This window comes from Balaenoptera acutorostrata, chromosome 19 (assembly GCF_949987535.1).
Source record: "Balaenoptera acutorostrata chromosome 19, mBalAcu1.1, whole genome shotgun sequence".
Taxonomy (NCBI): domain Eukaryota; kingdom Metazoa; phylum Chordata; class Mammalia; order Artiodactyla; family Balaenopteridae; genus Balaenoptera; species Balaenoptera acutorostrata.
In genome coordinates, this window is record NC_080082.1 from 59,040,532 (window position 1) to 59,059,192 (window position 18,661).

General features: G+C 52.5%; 1 protein-coding gene and 1 long non-coding RNA gene across 4 annotated transcripts; one reads left to right on the top strand and one right to left on the bottom strand.

Annotated features, from left to right (window-relative positions):
• Window positions 1-2,704: 2,704 nt before the first annotated feature.
• BCAT2 (branched chain amino acid transaminase 2) lies at window positions 2,705-18,233 on the bottom strand. Of its 3 annotated transcripts, none has more exons than XM_007168251.3 (11): window positions 16,931-17,546; window positions 13,569-13,643; window positions 13,038-13,241; window positions 6,776-6,886; window positions 6,579-6,698; window positions 6,259-6,422; window positions 4,702-4,844; window positions 4,447-4,532; window positions 4,049-4,189; window positions 3,899-3,973; window positions 2,705-3,115 (listed from the first exon to the last, which is right to left on the bottom strand). In XM_007168251.3, exons 1-11 carry the CDS (start codon window positions 16,952-16,954, stop codon window positions 3,077-3,079), a joined length of 1,182 nt encoding a protein of 393 aa, XP_007168313.1. In that variant the 5' UTR covers window positions 16,955-17,546; the 3' UTR covers window positions 2,705-3,076. The 3 variants fall into 3 exon arrangements, with proteins under 3 accessions (XP_007168313.1, XP_057390422.1, XP_057390423.1); XM_057534439.1 differs by lacking the exon at window positions 2,705-3,115 and adding an exon at window positions 3,156-3,316 and having other exon boundaries at window positions 16,931-17,577; XM_057534440.1 differs by lacking the exons at window positions 2,705-3,115; window positions 16,931-17,546 and adding exons at window positions 3,157-3,316; window positions 18,210-18,233.
• LOC103016370 (uncharacterized) lies at window positions 13,939-16,425 on the top strand. The gene is made up of 3 exons (XR_449824.2): window positions 13,939-14,026; window positions 14,876-14,997; window positions 16,338-16,425. It is a non-coding gene; the product is annotated as an uncharacterized LOC103016370 (long non-coding RNA).
• Window positions 18,234-18,661: the final 428 nt, after the last annotated feature.

The following is an 18,661-nucleotide window of genomic DNA, read 5'->3' on the forward strand; positions in this document are numbered from 1 at the left end:
AAATTTTAAAAAAGAAATGTAAAGTGAGTTTACCTCTCTGAGCCTGTTTCCTCAGGAGGGCCTCTGCCTTTTTTATCTCATAACAATGGCTATGTCAATAAAAAAAAATGTTGCCTCCCATATCGGTTAATAAAGAATGCTGCAGCCATCAAGCCTTTATGTTACAGCCGCCCTAATGGTGAGCCCTGAGGGATCTCAAGATAGAAACAGGATGCCAGCCATCAAGCAGTCTACTGCTGCCGCCACCCCACGCCCCACCCCCCTGATGGTGCACCCAGAGGAGACTCAGGATGAGAAAGCACAGGATACTGGCCCCAGATAGCTGAGGTGCATATCAAAGGAATGATTTCAGTGAGCCCAGACTCTTGCATCTTCCCATACATAGAAAAGTGTGGGAGTTCCCTGGTGGCCTAATGGTTAGGATTCTGGGCTTTTACTGCCATGGGCCAGGTTCAATCCCTGGTTGGGGGTCTGAGATCCTGCAAGCCAGCATGGCTGGGCAAAACAAAAACAAAAACAAGGCACTAAATTCCTTAACTTGAGGTATCTGGTTTTCTTTCTTTTTTTTTTTTTAAGATTTTTTTTTGATGTGGACCATTTTTAAAGTCTTCATTGAATTTGTTACAATATTGCTTCAGCTTTATGTTTTGGTTTTTTGGCCACAAGGCATGTGGGATCTTAGCTCCCTGACCAGGGATCGAACCCGCACCCCCTGCATTAGAAGGCAAAGTTGTTACCGAGTCCAAGCTCGCTCTGCTCGCCCCACGACAGGCCAATAAATCGGAGACGAGGTGTTGAGGCAAAGAATAACAACTTAATTCAGAAAGCTGGCAGACTGAGAAGGTGGCAGACTAGTGTCTCAAAATAACCATCTTATTGGGGTCTGAATGCCAGTTTCTTTTATAGAACAGAGATGGGGAGGGGGTGAGGAAGTAAAGTAAAAAGGCCATTCATTTGGCCTGGCTCGGCCAGCCTGGGGAGGGGATGTATTAATTTCTTTCCTGCAGCCACTCACAGGTGGGCAGGGTCAGGTAGTCTCCCTGTGAGCTGAACAAAGGCACTTTAGTCTAACATTCAGGCAGAGGGGCCGGGTTCCCTGAGGCAGGCCATTATGTATGATTACAATAACAAAAGCAAGAAAAGCAAAGGTCAAAGTCAAAGAAACAGATCCAAAGTGGAGTCAAAATTGACTCTTCCCTGTTACAAAGTCTTAACTACTGGACTTCCAGGGAAGTCCCTGGTTTTCTTTAATTAACAGTAATCTTTTGATGTTCTGACTACCCCGTCTTCGTTGCAAAAACTCCTATATACCCTGGCTCCCCCCACCCCCTTGCCTCTTCAGAGCAGTATCTTAGAGCGATCTAAGATGCTGTGTCTCTGGCTTAAGTCCCCAGTTTTGTCTGCCAAATAAAACATAATTCTCAACTTTTAGTTTGCGTATTTTTTTCCCCAGGCAACAGCTACTTACCCCTTCCTGATCATTCCCTTAGGATTCAAATCTAAGATAAAAATCTGGCCTAGGTCTTCATTTGGGACCGAGTCACCGGCCAGCAACCCAACTGGCTACTAGAATCAGGGATTCTCCCTGGATGCAGTCAGCTCTGGCCATCCGGAGATACACGGAAGCAAAGAAGCTTTTGACTGCAAGTCACACACACACACACACACACACACAAGTACAACTGCAAATAACAAAAGATAAAGGACCTGACAAAAGTGACTTACATGGGTTTTTGTTTTGGCTTTTTTTTTTTTAACAAAACAATCCAGAAATCAGACATTTCCCAGTTGGAGGAGCTGGGTCTTCTCTTCGTGCTTTGCCACTTTCAGTGTGCGGGCCTTGGCACTCTTGGCCAAGAAATGGCTGCAGCAGCTCCAAGCATCACACTTGCACGTAATCCCAGACAAAGCAGGTAGAGAAGAAAAGAAGAGGTAGCCCTTCTGCAGTGTTTCATCGAGGGAAGACAGCTTTCCCAGAGGCCTCCAGTCAAATTTCCCCGTGTCCCCTTGGCCTGTGGCCTTCCCTTGAGCAACGATTGACAAAAGGGAATGAGGGAGTGTGGCATTGGTTGGCTGCTGCCCCCAAAATCAGAATTCTAGTCCCAAAGTTGATGGCTGCCGGACAGGCCACAGACAGAGTCTGCCCAATAGTCCCACGGGGTCTCCCTCCAACAAACTGGATCAGAGGTCAGGTGGCAGACCCCAGGTTACACACCAAGCAGATAACAGAGGCAGGTTTGAAGCCAGATCTGCAACCAGTTATATCTGGTCCTGCAGGGGCGGCTCTGGGTGTAGAAACACCCCTTCTGGGTCAAACTGGAGGCCAGGAGAAGGGTCCAGGCAGGAGACAAGCTCTGAGCTGAAGCCAAGAAGAAGAGACAGGGCAGAGTCTGGGGAAAGAGGACAGGGCTGGGGACTCATGGGCTTTGGGGGAAGGGGTACAGTGCTGAGGGGTCTGGCCTAGTGACTGGAATATACTAGGGGGCTGTCCCCAAGATGCGGCAGCGGGGGAGGCACGGCTTAGTGGGGGAAGATACTAAGCTCAGTTTGTGAGGTAGTGGAAAAATCTCTCCCGTCAGAGAAACCGCCGGGACACTGGGGGCTTGGATTTCTGGGCCCTTGAAAATGAAATGGGCTGAACGCGGGGATTCCTGGTTAAGGCCCTAGAGTCCCTGAGTTGCATCATTGGAGATGACACCTAATGGCTTGTTCTTTGGCATTTTATTTCAAAATTGCAGCTAGGAAAAAAAATCAACGGCAGCACCGGTTGATCCGGCCTGAAAACGGAGATGCAGAGTCCGAGTCAAGGTGTATCCTTGACCCCACAACACGGAGCAGCGGGGAGTCCTGGTCCCCAAGGCCTGAGTGGCAGGGCTAGGGGCCAAGACGCCTGGGTCGGGCCCTTATGGCTTTGGGAGTGTAACGTGGGGGCACCGGAAACCCAGGCGTCCCGGCCCGCCGCCTTTTATTTCATATTGCACTTCAGGTGAATCACTGGTACGGAGGCGAAGGTCCAACAGGGACTGTATGCTACAGGTCGGTGGATCCGTGGAGCGATCCGGCACAGCCCGCAGCATCACACAGGTAACATCCACTCGTGGGCTTCTGTTCCATACTGCGGGATAACACAGGCGGAGGTGAGAGGAAGCCACACTACAACTCCCAGCAGGCCCTGCGGCGTCCCAGGCTGAGTGCTGGTGAAGTTGCGCCCCAGGACCTCATGGGAAGTGTAGTCCACTTCCCAGAAGCCCACCAACAATCACGGGGAGGGGGAGACGTGGCAAGGATGGCGCAGAGGCTCACGGGAGATGTAGTTCTGCAAAGAAGAGTTCTTGTAAGACCCTGAGGGCTCTGGGAAAAAGTCGTTTTCAGCTGAGTCAAGAGGTGTAATTCTAGGTCCGGATGCACAGGAGTTTACAGACGCTCACAGGAGTGCCAGGAAAGGCAAGATACCTCGGTCCAGACGAATGAAGATACCTCCAGAGGCTTATGAGAGGAAACATTCCTAGGCCACAGAGGGGGCCACGGTCCAGAGGCTTGTAGGAGCAAGACTTTTCAGGCCAGAGGAGTAGCCCAGGGCTCCTGGGGATCCTTGGGGATCCGACCTCAGTGGCCAGAAGGCTGGCTTAAGGTCCCAGAAGCTCATGGGATGGGGATTTCTCAAGCCAGGGCTCCAGAGGCGCACAGAAAAGGACCATTTAGCCCCAAGAAGTGTGTTAGGCCACAGAGGCTCAAGGAAAGCAAACTCAATCCCGGGCCCAGAGGCTGATGGGAGGAGCCATTATCAGCCTGTGGGACTATGGGGGAGGGGGAGGGGAGCATCAGTCCAGAGGCTCACGGGACGTGAATTTCTCTGCGGAACAAGCATCCAGCCCATTTCCCAGCAAGTGCACCTCACCTGGATCGCCTTCAGCTCCTTGTGGAAGCGGAGGATAAGCTCAGGCCCGTTTTCCATGGTGGGAATGTGGAGGTGCTGGGGAAGAAAGGGCCGTGAGGAGGCGTCCCTCCCCCTTCTTCTCTCTCATGGCCAAGGGCAGCCCTTCCTCACCTTGCCTTGGTACAGGATTCGGTGCACAGGGCAGACCTGGCAAGCGGTGCCTGAACCAAAGACCTCTCGAACCCGGCCGTCCTCCAGCGCCTGCAGGAACTCCTTCATGGTGATCTTACGCTCTGCCACCCGGAACTCACCCTGCGAGGCAAGACACAGATACGTCTGAGCCCAGTGGGCTGCCCTGCTGCAGAGCCCTGTCGCTCCCTCTGTAAGGACAGTGAGAACAACAGAGTCCCCCCACCCCGCCCCGCCCTGTCCCGCCGGGGGGTGGGGCGGGGGAGGGAAGACATGCCATTGTGCCCCAGCCCCCCCCCCCGACCGCCCCTCCCATACTCTGGCCCCCCAACCTAGCAGTACCCCAGCATGCCAGCCACCCGAAGACACCGTGCCCTCACCCAGGTCCGAGCCAGGTCCAGCAGACTCTGTCGAACTACTCCAGGCAGGATGACACCGTCCAGTGGGGGGGTCACCAGTTCCAGCGCTGGGTCAGGTGTGCGAGATGGGGGCGTTACCTCACACCCTCAGGCACACCCTCCCATCCTCTTAGGAGCCACCCCACCCACCCCTAACCCCTGAGACCTGCAATCCACTAAGCGTTCTGCTCCCACCCACTTCGGCCAGGGCTTGGCTTGGGTCATGGGTGGGCTCACCCCCATCCTCGTGGGTCCAGAAGACGAAGATGTTCATGGTGCCCACCTCAGTGAGCTGGTGGTCAGGCCCGTACAGCCACAGGACCTGTTCACACCCCTTCTTTTGGGCCTCCTGCTGCACAAACACGGTGGGCCCGTAATTCCTGGTGGATGGCAACACGGTGGACCAGGGTGAGGCACTCCCATCCTCCCCCAGCGTGGCCGACATGGGTCCTTCCCGACCAGGGCTGACCCTGCTCCTCCCCCACTCACAGCCCTTCCATGGCTCCCTAGTGGCCCCAGGACAGAATCCCTGGCCAGTAGCCTGGGGTCAAGGCTCTCAATCACCCCTCCTCCATCTCTCCCCTCTCCAGATCACAAATGCACCACTGTTTCCTCTGCAGATCACCCTCCTCACCCAGTTCCTCAACTGACCAAATCCCCCAATGTCCCTCAAAACCACCTGTGATGTCACGTCCTCTGAGAGGCGTTACTGAACCTCCAGGATGGGTTTCAGGCCTTCTCTGGGCTCTCCCAGTAAACTGGGCCACCTCTGTGTTTTCACATATCGCCCTGTTTTAACACTCACTGTCTCTCACCCAGAGCGGACCTCACCCCTTGCCTGTTCACAAGCCTCCCATGGCTCCCCACTGCCTCTGGGACAAGATCCCAGCCCTTCAGTCCAGTGTTCAGGGCTGGGCCTGGTCTGGGACTACCTGTTAAGCCTTTTGCAAAAACCAGACTCATTTTTCCTTCCCTGACTCTGCCCCTCCTCCCTGCCCCCACACATGTGTTCCGAGGATTAGAAATTGTTTACCATTTTTGTATCCAGGAAACCATCTCCTCTGTACCCATCAGACCTCCTCTGTGAAGACTTTCACAATGTCCTGGTCACCTCCACCAGAGCACATGCTGCCCCAGATACTGGGGCTCCCACCAGCCTGGGAGCCCCTGGAGGGCAGGGTCTGGATCTGATTCATCTGTATCCCCCAGCTTCACCCAGCATAGGGCCTGGCCCTCAGGAGACCTCACAAGATGTATTTTGAAAGGACCCAAATGAACTCCCAGCTGGGGCCACACTTGCTGTACACCCTTACGCCGCCCTCTGCCTTATCCCCATCCTAAGTCTCCTTGCCCTGCTGAGCCAAGGACCCTGGAAAGACAGATGTACACAGAAAGTCCACACACAGGGTGACGGGCGCTGGAGCCCCAGGGAACTATGGGAGCTGGCGGAGGCTGGGTTTTCAGGGGAGGCTACCTGGAGGAGAGACCAGTGAGCTAAGTGTAAACTTCATTTCTGGAGGCTTCCCTGGGGGCCAGTCCGAGTCTCTCCACTTACCTCCACCCAACCCCTTCCAGTCTCTGGGCCGATTTGTCCACAGCACTTAGCACACACCCTCGTACCCACCCCTCCATCCCCGCACCACGGTGCCAATGACAGTACACCCCAACATGCAAGCACAGCGGTCCCCAGCCACGTGAAACAGGACGAGGAGGCCGGTGGACATCCAAAGACACACCTGTGTCTCTGACAGCCAGTGCCCCAGACCCGCGGGCGGGGGGCGAGGGACTACTTACCCCCCCAGCTTGCAGTCACCGACCCCACCCACCCAGGCCCGGATGAATGATGGGTCGGCTAGGAGAGAGACGGGGCTCAAGGCATCTCCAGGGAAGTACGCGCCCACCGGGCAGAGAATGACGAACAGGAGGGCTCGCGTGGGCTTGCCGACACCTAGCGAGGGCTGAGATGGGCAGAAGCGGGCATCAGGGATCCAGGAGTCCAGGCCCCCGGCCGCTCCCCTGACCCACGTCTGGGTCCCCAGCCCTCCCCTTCAGGAATGCACCCCTCCCCCAAGCGTGGCTCCCCACCCCACCCCCAGCCCTGGGAGCCAGCCCACCTCGTTCCCAATTAACACAGGCCGCACGTAGAGGCTGGTACCGGAGCTGTCGGGAACCCAGGCCTTGTCCACTTCCACCAGCCGGCGGATGCACTGGAGCAACTCGACCTTGTCAAAACCCTGGGCGGGATGAAGACGAGTCAGGGGGCCCTCGCGACCCTGGACCCAGCCCGCCGCTCCCCCTCCCACCCGCTCACCGGCAGGCAGAGGCGCAGGGCCGAGCGCAGCATCCGGTCCATGTTGAGCCAAGGTCGGAAGAGGCGCACGCACTGGTCCCTGCCTTTGAACGCCTTCATGCCTTCAAAGAGCTGCAGGGACAGGCAGGCGGGCGATCAGGGCTCGGGGACCAGCTCAGCCAGCCAGGGACAGAGGCCGATACACAGGGATACAGACACAGAAAAAGGCAGAGAGCGGCGGAAGAGACTAACCTACTAGCACAGAGAGAGGGGGAAAAAGAGAAAAGAACCAGAAAGACCAAGAGAGGAGAGAGCAAAGGGCAGAGGCCAGAGAAAGCAGAACAGAGAGACCCAGAGCAGGGAGAATGCTTTGCTTAAACCCTTCCCATGTTATTAGGACTATTTCTCAGGAATGAGGATGATGTGGAAGTTACTTTCTTTTTAAAATTAATTAATTATTATTATTATTATTATTTTGGCCGCACCACAGGGCTTGTGGGAATCTTAGTTCCCCCACCAGGGACTGAACCCAGGCCCTCAACAGTGACAGCATGGAGTTTGTTTTTTTTTTAAATATTTATTTATTTGGCTGCACTGGGTCTTAGTTGTGGCACACAGGATATTTGTTGCAGCGTGCGGGATCTTTAGTTGTGGCATGCGGGATCTAGTTTGCTGACCAGGGATCGAACCCGTGCCCCCTGCATTGGGAGCGGGGAGTCTTAACCACTGGATCACCAGGGAAATCCCAGAAGTTACATTTTTAAAGAGCCTTTGTGGGGATTCAACATCACTAGTGATGCTCAACATCAGTAATTATTAGAGAAATGCAAATCAAAACTACAGTGAGGTACCACCTCACACCGGTCAGAACGGCCATCATTAAAAAGTCTAGGGCTTCCCTGGTGGCGCAGTGGTTGAGAGTCTGCCTGCCAGTGCAGGGGACGCGGGTTCGAGCCCTGGTCTGGGAGGATCCCACATGCCGCGGAGCGACTGGGCCCGTGGGCCGCAACTGCTGAGCCTGTGCGTCTGGAGCCTGTGCTCGGCAACAAGAGAGGCCGCGGTGGTGGGGGGCCCGCGCACCGCGATGAAGAGTGGCCCCCATTTGCCGCAGCTGGAGAGGGCCCTCGCACAGAAACGAAGACCCAACACAGCCAAAAATAAATAAATAAATAAATTTATTTAAAAAAAAAAAAAAAAAGTCTACAAATAACCAGTGCCAGAGAGGGCGTGGAGAAAAGGGAACCCTCCTACACCGTTGGTGGGAATGTAAATTGGTGCAGCCACTATGGAAAACAGTATGGAAGTTCCTCAAAAAACTAAAAATAGAGTTACCATATCATCCAGCTATCCAGACAAAATTTTAATTCAAAAAGATACATGCACCCCTATGTTCATAGCAGCACTGTTTACAATAATCAAGACATGGAAGCAACCTAAATGTGCATCAACAAATGAATGGATAAAGAAGATGTGGTATATATATATATATATATATAATGGAATATTACTCAGCCATAAAAAAGAATGAAATAATGCCATTTGCAGCTACATGGATAGACCTAGATAGTATCATACTCAGTAAGCCAGAAAGAGAAAGACAAATACCATATGGTATCATTTATACGTGGAATCTAAAATATGACACAAATGAACTTATCTACAAAACAGAAACAGACTCACAGACATAGAGAACAGACTTGTGATTGCCAGGGGGAGGGGGAGTGGGGGAGGGATGGATTGAGAGTTTGGGATTAGCAGATGCAAATATTATATATAAGAATGGATAAAAAAAAAAAAGAATGGATAAACAACAAGGACCTACTGTATAGCACAGGGAACCATATTCAACACCCTGTAATAAACCATAACGGAAAAGAATCTGGAAAACATATATATATACATATATACATTAATATATAACTGAATCACTTTGCTGTACACAAGAAACTAACACAGCATTGTAAATCAGCTATACTTCAATAAAATTTTAAAAAATACCATGTCCAGGAATTCCCTGGCGGTCCAGTGGTTAGGACTCCACGCTCTCACTGCCGAGGCCCTGGGTTCAATCCCTGGTTGGGGAAATAAAATCCTACAAGCCACGTGGTGCGGCCAAACAACAACAAACAACAACAGCCAGGATTTGCTTCCAAATCATACAGAAAGGGTAAAGTGTTAGCGAAGTCCATATGAAAGAAGATTGTGACCAACCAGGGCTAACTGATGAAGCAGGGGTTTGGGGGGATGGCGGAATTATTATACCTTTATGTTTTGAAATTTCTCATAATAAAAACTTTTTAAAAGAATAATTTAAAAAAGTTGGTCCCCACCCCCGCGCTATTGTTCTCAGGAGAAAGCCCAAAACCTCCCCTTGGCCTTCCAGGCCCCACAAGGTCTGGCCTCTCTCATCCCCAGCCTCCTATACTCAACGACTACCGCTGCCTGCTGGGCCTCCGTTGCTGCCACCATGATGCAGCCTCACTCCCAGACTGGTCAGGGCACCCTGATTCCTCCCGCATGGTTTCATTTTGCTTCTTTCATGTCTGTTTCACTAGAGACCCGAAGTGCCAGGGACAGGGACCAGACCTGAAGTGTCGCTAGAGAACCACCACTCCTAACCCCACTATGCCCAGGGCAGTGCTGGGCTCATAGTAGGCTTCTGTTGACTGAATGAATAGATGAATGAATAAAGAATGCAAAATAGGGCTTCCCTGGTGGCGCAGTGGTTGAGAATCTGCCTGCCAATGCAGGGGACATGGGTTCAAGCCCTGGTCTGGGAAGATCCCACATGCCGCAGAGCAACTAGGCCCGTGAGCCACAATTACTGAGCCTGCGTGTCTGGAGCCTGTGCTCCGCAACAAGAGAGGCTGCGATAGTGAGAGGCCCGCGCACCGCGATGAAGAGTGGCCCCCACTTGCCACAACTAGAGAAAGCCCTCGCACAGAAACGAAGACCCAACACAGCCATAAATAAATAGATAAATAATAAAGAATGAGGATTAAAAAAATTTTTTTTAATTAAAAAAAAAAAGAATGCAAAATAAACGAGAATAGTCGGAATATTTTGGAAAAAATTTTAAAATAAGGGCAAGAGGTAGGAGGGGGAAGTAGCCTTATCAGATATTAAAACAGCTTATACACCTACAACACTTAAAACAAAGTGACACTGATATATGAATTGACAGATTGAACAATGGAAGAGACTAGAAAGTGCATTAGAGTGTAACTGAATCACTTTGCTGTACACCTGAAACCAACACAACATTGTAAACCAACTATATTTCAATAAAAATTTTAAAAACATGATTAATTCAGTTAAATGGTGCTGAACAACCAAATATCCATCTCTGGAAAAAACAAAAATTAAGTTGGATCCCTATCTCATACTTCACATCAGGAAAAATTCCAGGTGGATTAAAGGTTTAAATGAAAAGAAATTTTTTAAACCATAAAAGCAACAGAAGAAAACAAAAGATGACCGTTTTATACTTTGAATTGGTGATGGTGTTCTAAATAAGACAAATCACAGAAACCAAAAAGAAAAGATTGATACATCTCACTGCACAAAAATAAAACGAACTGGGCAGAGACTTTCAACACATACCACAAATGGTTTAGCTAATATACAAAGTACTCCTACAAATAAACAAATATTGAAACCCACCCTGATAGAAAAATAAGCCAAGAAAATGGACAGTTCACAGAAAGGAACTAAAAATGGCTCTTATGCTTGTGAAAAGATGGTCAACTTCATAATTAGGGGGAAAATGCAAGTTAAAATTACTTTGAGGTACCTTTAAAACCACTTAGGAGATTGGAAGAGATCTAAAAGTTTGACAAGGGTCACCCAGGGTATGGAGAAAACAGGGCCGGCTAGTTAAGTGTGGAAATCGACACAACTTCTGTAGAGGTGACTATGATTCAACATCTGTCACAATTACAAGCACACATACCCTTTGAGCCAACAGTTGCAGAAACTGAGAGGAGAGACACACTTGCTCTTAAGGAAGTGAGGTGTTTCCTGGTTTATTGTAATGCTGTTTATAATAGCACAAGACTGGAAACAACCTAAGTGTCCAACGATAGGGGACTGCCTAAACAAGGCGTTGTTAGGATGGAATACTACACAGCAGCAAAAAGGAGGAAAAAGCTCTTCAAGGGCTGCTCAAGAATCCCCAGGCTACATTAACAGAAGGAAGCAGGATGCCAAAGAGTGAGCGTACCATATGCTGACTTTTATGGGGGAAGAATGGAGTGAGACAGTTATACACATCCATGTTGCCATCCGGAAAGCAGAACTCTGGAAGGACCCGGGCACTGGAACTGGGTGGGGGGCTGCTTCAGGGAGGGCAGTGAGGTGGCTGGGGGGCTGGGGAGGTATATTTGTTCCCTCTTTTTTGAACTGTGTAAATATATGAATATATGACCCCTTTTTCAAAAGAGGTGTTTTTAATTGAAAAACACTCCAAGTAAAATTAAAAGTTTAAAAATAGGGGGAGGAACTCCCTGGCGGTCCAGTGGTTAGGACTCGGTGCTTTCATTGCTGGGGCCCCGGGTTCGATCCCTGGTCGGGGAACTAAGATCCTGCAAGCCGCGTGGCCAAATAAATAAATAAATAGATAGATAGATAAATAGATAAATAAAAATAAAAATACGGGGAGATAAGGACAGAAGGCAGATTAATGGTTGGCAGGTGCTGGGGTCAGGGGCTTGGGGAGTGACTCCTTGATGGGTGTGGGGTTTGTGTTTTGGATGATGAAAAAGCTCTGGAATTAGAGAGTGGAAATGCTCTCTGCCCAACATGGGGAATGTACTAAATGCCACTGAACTGTAGACTTTCAAATGGTTAAAATGGTACATTTTATGTTATCTGTATTATTATGTATGTGCATTATTACCACGATAATAAAAAATAACAACACAAGTGGTTGGGTGTTATTCTACACAGTCCCCAGAGTCAGGATGACATGAGGATGTAATTTCCCGTGCCCTCAGCTGGCCTCAGGTCCCCAGGCGTCCTGTGTGAGAGGCATCACAAAGAACGCTCAACCCCTTCATCGGCACTCACTCCACTAAAGTAAAAGTACTGGGTCCCCAGCCAGAGAACATCCTGGCGTGTTGGGCTGAAAAGAGAGGTAAACAAATGGTGGTCTCCAAAAGCCACCTTCCTGGGGGGATCTGTGGACATGTCCTGACTGTCCGTCCTTCGCATCTAACTGCTCCCCAAGCTGGGTCTCCTCTGCACAGAACTGATCGGTTCTAGTCAAATGTCCCAAGTAGGTGGGAAGAAGAAAACTGTCAAAATTATGAAAGGAAAAGAAAAAAAAGGAAAACATCCCTAATGTCACAGAACCAAATGCCCTAAGGGACAAAACCTGCAAACCAGCTAGTAGAACTGCAACGTGTTCATTCAAATTTTGTCACAATTAAAGCTTCCACAGAAAGACCTTGCTTTCGGCCATAGCATGAAGTCTGAAACCAAATGCCTCTGGGTCTCTCCTCACGGGTCCCTCACCAAGTCCTGCAAAGTCGATCCTCCTCCTGTGTCCCCGTATGGGGACAGTCCCGTGGTCTACAAGGTCACCTGACTAAACCTCTGGGCACTGTCCTCGGCCCTCCCTGCTCTTCTCTCGCCCAACCGGCCAAATCCCTCGTGTCCCTGAATCTCTCCGCCCCTGAATCTCTTTGCCTCCTGGCCACCCCCCCAGCTCTGGACCGAGCGCATCCACCACATGGCCTGAGAGGGGTCTTTCTCTACCTGCTCCATGCCTGTTCGGAGCCCTCCAGGGCTCCCAATACCCTTGACAAGATCCCAGCTCCTCTGTGGTCCTGATGACATCTTCAGCCACCCCTACCAGGCTCCAACCCCATGCTTCCCCCCAGACATGCTGGGCTCTTCTTTGTACTATGTCTGTACTGATGTCTCTTCTCCCTCTAAGAGCCTAAGCTCCCCTCTTTGCAGGAAAGACCCCACTTCCTGTCAAAGTAGACGGAGGGTGGGCATTCCTCCTCTGGTCTCCCACAATGCCTCGGCTGCCTCCATCTGAGCACAGATCCCACTGGGTGGGGTTTTCAAGCGAAGAAGCTGGGTCTGCTCATCTCGGGGAACCCTGCATCACCCAACACGGGGCCTGGAACATGACAAGCCTCAGAAAACGGATGAGGAGTGCACGGAAATGAGAAACACACAAAAAGCAAACCCAGGGAGGTAAACCCAGCAAGAGACACGGCAAGAGGGAAGAGATGCGGAGAGAGATGGGGATGGAGGGCAGCCGCCCTGCCACCTGCAGGGAGTAGTGGAGAGCGGAGCAGGCCGGGTGCAGTGTGAGGTTCTGGAAGGGCTGGATTCGGGGCTGGCCCCAGCCCTTCTCCCGGTTCCATTCCACCATCAGCATGTGGTCGGTGAATGTCTTGCCGAACAGCAGGGGCTTGCTGGGGTCAGGCTTCTTATGAGGCTCCTGTGTCATCTCCAGCTGCAGGTCTGCAGCCTGAGAAAAGACGGGTGTCCTGGAATCCAACCACAACCTCCAATCTAAAAAACTAAAAACTTAGCCCCACGAATCCCTGGGGCTAAGACCCAGTGAGAAGAGGGAACTGTAGCCCCAGAGGCTTCTGGGACATGTGGTTTCTTCTCTTTCCCACGGCCTGATGGCGGGCAATTAGGCTACCCCATTGCCACCCACCTTCACCTTTGGACCTTGGACCTTTTGGAGATGCCCAAATCCAGCCCCCAGCCCTTGCCTCCCTCAGACCCAGTGGTCCAGGCTCCCAGCCCCTCTTCCTTGAGATCCAAAAGTATAGTCCCCTCCTGTCACCTTGAAGCTGGATGAGTCATATCTTCTGGGACCACACAGGAGCCAAGGGACAGGGAGAAATTTTCGGGTCCAAATCTGGGGGTGGGGACAGAAGTAAGAAAGGTGGTGAGGCCAGCAGACAGAGAGGGCAGGGGCCCCTGGCACCATCTTTGCCACCTCCTGCACTTGGCAGGTCCCTCCAGCTGGCTCTGTCCCAGGCCCAGTACATTCTAGACAGGGCACGTGGCCCTGGCCAAGTCCCTTCCCCCGTCCTGATCAGCATGTAGCAGGAGGAAATCTCAAAGGAGGCCAAGTCCCCTCCCTACCCCCACGAGGGCCATCCGATAAAGAGCTGAATCAGCTCCCATCCCTTCCTCCATGCTGGGGCAAAGTCAAACACAGGCGCCTCCTACCACAGGGAACTTTAGCCCCAGCCCTGAGACCAGATCAGACAGAGGACGACACAGGAAGGTGTGCAGGTACGTGAAGGCCTCCCCGGGGGACCCAAATCCTGAAAAGAGTTAGAAAAGTGATGGGCCTATAGGTCATGCTTCCCCAGGACCCAGGAGCAGGGCCCCCAGGCCCCTCCCCCTTCAGAGCCAGGATTCCAGGCCCCCAGCCTGATCCTCCCTTAGATCCAGGATTCCAGAACCCCAGTCCCTCCTCCCTCAGACCCAGGATCCAGGCCCCCAGTCCCTCTTCCCTCAGACCCAGGATCCAGATCCCCAGCCCCTCCTCCCTCAGACCCAGGATCCAGGCCCCCAGCCCCTCCACCCTCAGACCCAGGATCCAGACCCCCAGCCCCTCCTCCCTCAGATTCAGGATCCAGGCCCCCAGCCCCTCCCCCCTCAGACCCAGGAACCAGACCACCAGCCCCTCCTCCCTCAGAACCAGGATCCAGGCCCCCCCTAGCCCCTCCTCCCTCAGACCCAGGATCCAGACCCCCAGACCCTCCTCCCTCAGATCCAGGATCCAGGCCCCCCCGCCCCTCCTCCCTCAGCCCCAGGATCCAGGCCCCCCAGCCCCTCCCCCCTCAGCCCCAGGAGTCCAAGTCCTTCTCTTTCAGGGTATTAGATCAACCGGGCTCAGCTTACCTGAAGCCTCAATCCCACACCCTGGACACCAGCAGTTCCAATTCCCTTCAGTTCCCAGGGCTGAGGGGCAGCCACATGGACCTGAGGACCACCCCGGTCATCAAGAGACACTGCTCAGATGAACACTTCCCTTGTGGTCCTGCCCGAGGCCAGCAGGGGAGAGCAGGTCTGGTTGTGTCCAGCAGGATAGCTTCTCCCCAGTGGTCTCTGACCTCATAATACTCCTTTCCCCAGCCTGGTGGTAAGGCAGCTGTGTCAGGAGGTTTTGAGGGAGACAGAACAGCCTAGCCTGCTCCTGCCCTGTGAGCTGGGGGAGCTGAGAACGGATGTGAATGGCAAAAGTCACTGGTCAGTAGGTGAGTCATGAGGAGAGGGGGGCTGCGGAGTTGTAATGTCCTAAAGTCTAGGCCAGGAAGTCTGAGGAGTGGTCCTGAATGGTATGGGGCCCAAGAGCTTCTGGGATGATCAGAGTGTGGGTGTGGGTCCTGGGCATGGCCTCTAGGTGGCGCTATGTAGCCTGCCCAAGCCACTGGCCAGCTTCTTTCCAAGAGGGGACAGGACACCCATGGAATGGAGAAAATTGGGATATGCAGGGCGGAGGCAGCCAGCATGTGGGCAGGAAAGCAGCCCTCAGACTCAGAGGGAGGCCGAATGGGAAAAAATAGGGAAGCGCAAGAATGAGAAAGAGAGGCATGGAAATAGAAAACTTTAAAGAACAGAAATCAAGGCCAAGAGATGCCAAAATAGATATGATCATAAAGAGAGATCGAAACTGAGACAAGAGACAAGAGGGAGAGAAATTCAGACAAGGTAAAGCCCAGAGAAATCAAGAAAAAATAATGAAGGCAGGATAAACAGAAGCCATGAGAGAGGGAACAGGAAAAAGGAGAGAAACAGACCAAGACCCAACTTCAGGTGACAGCACAAAGTGAAAGGGAGACCTAGGGAAATGAGGAAACACTGGGAGAGACAGAGCAATGCCAACAGCTGGAGAGAAACTGTCTCAGTGATACTTGGAGACAGAGATATCCAGGAGAGACAGAGAGGAGAGGCAGAAAAACACACCCGCAAGGCAGAGAGAAGGTGCCAGGCACTGTTTCCAGATTATAAATCTGTACTGGCCATAAAGACCCTGTCACACTGGGAGAATCTGCCTTCATCCTCCCAGGACATTTTTCTGGGGGCAGGGGTCTCACTTCAGTTTGGGGAAGGTGCCCCACCAACTGATACCCCAAACCATGGGGGGTGGGAATTGGGCCCAAAGGAGATCTCAGATGATAGATGAGCCTTTGGGACAAAGAGTGTAAAAGGATTGGGGCTGAATCAGGAAATGAGAAATGGTTCGGAGTGTGGTGGGGTATGCACAGGGCAGGGCTCTGTAATATGATGGAACCTCCATTGACCCAGTCACAGCCCAGGGCTGACCTGCCAACACAGCCCAGGAGTGTCATCATCAAAGCCCAGATTGTCCCAATCACAGCCCAGGCCTGTCTCAGTCATTGAGACTCAGAAAGTAAACATCTGTCCTGCTATCCATCAGGCTGGGATAAAAGTCCCAGATAAAGTCAGGTGCAAAGTTAACAGGAACCACGTCTCCCAACGTTATGCTACAGCTGTCAAGGGTCGTAAAGATCCCCTTCTTTGAGTTGTTATTGTTTTCTTCCTCACTGAGAAGTCCTGTTCTCTAAAATCACAGACTCTCGGAAGCTCTGCCTGTTGACATCCTATCAGTAATAATGGAGGGTACCACTCTCGCCTGGAGGATCTCCGTCACTGACAATGAGATGCTGCCTCGATTTCCAACCCAGGTGCAGAGTTTCAGATAAGGGGTTTCGGGGACACAACATTCTACTTCTATCTTTAGTTCGAAGAAAATAGCGCCTTGGGTCCAATTCCCAGTCCAGACCTGAGACTGAACTCTGTGCCTTCATCCTACTCCCACTCCAGAAGTTCTGGGCGCCTTATCCCGGCGCTCCCAAAGGCTGACTATTCCCTCCTAATCCATCCCGCCAACCCAACCCCATGCTTCTCCCATTACCGTCTCCTCCTCCATGTATCCTTCCTTATATGTCCCATCTGGGTCCCCTTCCCACCGATTATCTCTCTCCCTTCACCCCCTCTTAAAGCCTCGTGCTCCTTCCAAGGGGCCCCCTCCTCCTCGGCCCCGCAGCGGAACCCGAGTGCGGGAGGAGCGGCGCCGCGCCGGACTGGCCACCGGAGAGGGGTCCGCCCGGAAGTGCGCCGCACCGCAGGGCTCCCTAGCCCCCGGGCACTGGGCCGCGAACCCACCTGCCTCAACGCCGCTGCAGCCATGGTCTGTGAGGCAGGTATCTGTGCCCGCCCAGGGCGCGGCCCGGGAGAAAGACGTTCCTGCCCCGCCCCGCTCACGCCTCCTCCCGTGGGATGGCTGCCCGCCTACCACCAAAGGCCGGCCTGGCCTTCCCAGTTACAGGGCGCCCGCGGGGAGCTGGGCCCTGCTGCAGAGCGCATGCGCTGGAACCCGCGAGGCGAAAGGAGTACGTGGAAATACACCCTCCTCCCAGCCCCCACGCTAGAGCGTGCATTCAAAGGTTTTCAAAAATGCATTTCAGTAAGTACAGTACTGTTGTGGAGCGCTGAAGAGGATAAGCAACCCGAGGGAAAAGAGGGGAAAGGCAGGGAGCAGAAACCTTCACATACCATGATTCTTGGTGAAAAGCAAAAGCACACTATAAATGTCGGTGGGCGCAGATATTAGGTAAAAATGCACCGTTAAAGGGAAAGGACTCTGAAGAGGGTGGCAGGTAGGGATGAAGGGGGAGCTTCACTCTGTCGAGATACTTCCCTGGTTGAATATAGGTTTTCTTTCCAACGAGAAGATATATGTGTATTCTTTGTAACTTTTTGAGGTATAAATACACACTCGGTTCACCATGCCTCCTCCTTCCAGCTCCCTTCATAAGTGACACCCGAAAATTTTCAATCCCCCAGTTCATCAATGAGCTTCAATGAGCAGCCCGTAGAGCAGAATTTCCTGGTTACTCCCCTTCAAGAGTGTCTCCCCAACTTCATGACCCCCAGAGGCAGAGTTAGACGATTACAGCCCCTCAGGATCCCTCTAATCGATAGCAATTCAAACCTGCACCAGTGTTCCCTACATCGTGCTCCGTGGTCACTGTGCCCCCCAAACCTTCCGTGGTCAGAGTTCCCCCAACTCCTGCATCCAGGTTACTGTGACACCAAAATATTGTTCCTCCTCTATCCTCAAACTCCGGTCCCTAGGTCACTGAGTCTGCGTAATTCTACCCTGGGACATTTTGCTCCCAAATTCTGTTCCCCAGTCCTAAAAGCCACAGGCCCAGCCAGTCAAATTCTGACCCCTCCCCCGCAGGGTGTCTCCCTGTTTTCCTTCCCTCCTCCCCAGTCCTCCCCCACCTCCTCGGCTGGAAGCAGTCAGGGCGCGGCGCCGAGACAGCGCCCGCCTCCGCCGCGGCCAATCAGCGATTGCCTCACACGCCCCCACCACCCCCACCGCCGCGGCCAATCCGCAGCAGCGATGCAGCTCCACCTCCACACCTGGGGGACTTACCCCCAACTGGGCCCCTCACCCTACCTCGGGGAACCGAGTCCGCTTCCTCCCAGCTCGGGAGTCCACGCCCCTTAGTTTCCTCCTCCCTAGTTTCCTCCTCCCCAAACCCAGGAGTCCGACCCCCAAGCCTTTCCTCCCTCTGACCCGGGAGTTTCAACCCCCCCGGCTTTCTCTTCCATCAGGACTTTTGGTGCTGGCCACCCTCCTACTCCGCGGGCAGCAAGGTCAAAACTCCTTTACCCTAAGGGCCAAGAATAAAGCGCAGATCTTTTTGCTTTACCTCCTCCATTATCTCCTAATCGGAGCTTAATTTACTCTCCCCTACGGGCCTTTTTAATTAGCGTGCTGGCGAAGCCGACCTGCAATACTTTTCCCGGGAGACCCTGGCTACAGGCTCCTGCCGCAAAGCCTGCCGGGAGTTGTAGTCCCTCGGGTCCAGGCCACGCGTGGGA

Bases quoted from the DNA above. Each gene is read 5' to 3' on its own strand.
- BCAT2 (XM_057534439.1), bottom strand. From the start codon at position 16,954: ATGGCTGCAGCGGCGTTGAGGCAG. The intron at 13,644-16,930 runs GTGGGTTCGCGG...CCCCACCCCCAG, and splicing joins CTGCAGCGGCGTTGAGGCAG to ATTTGGACCCGAAAATTTCT. The intron at 4,533-4,701 runs GTGAGCCCACCC...CACCTGACCCAG, and splicing joins CTGGACCCACGAGGATGGGG to CGCTGGAACTGGTGACCCCC.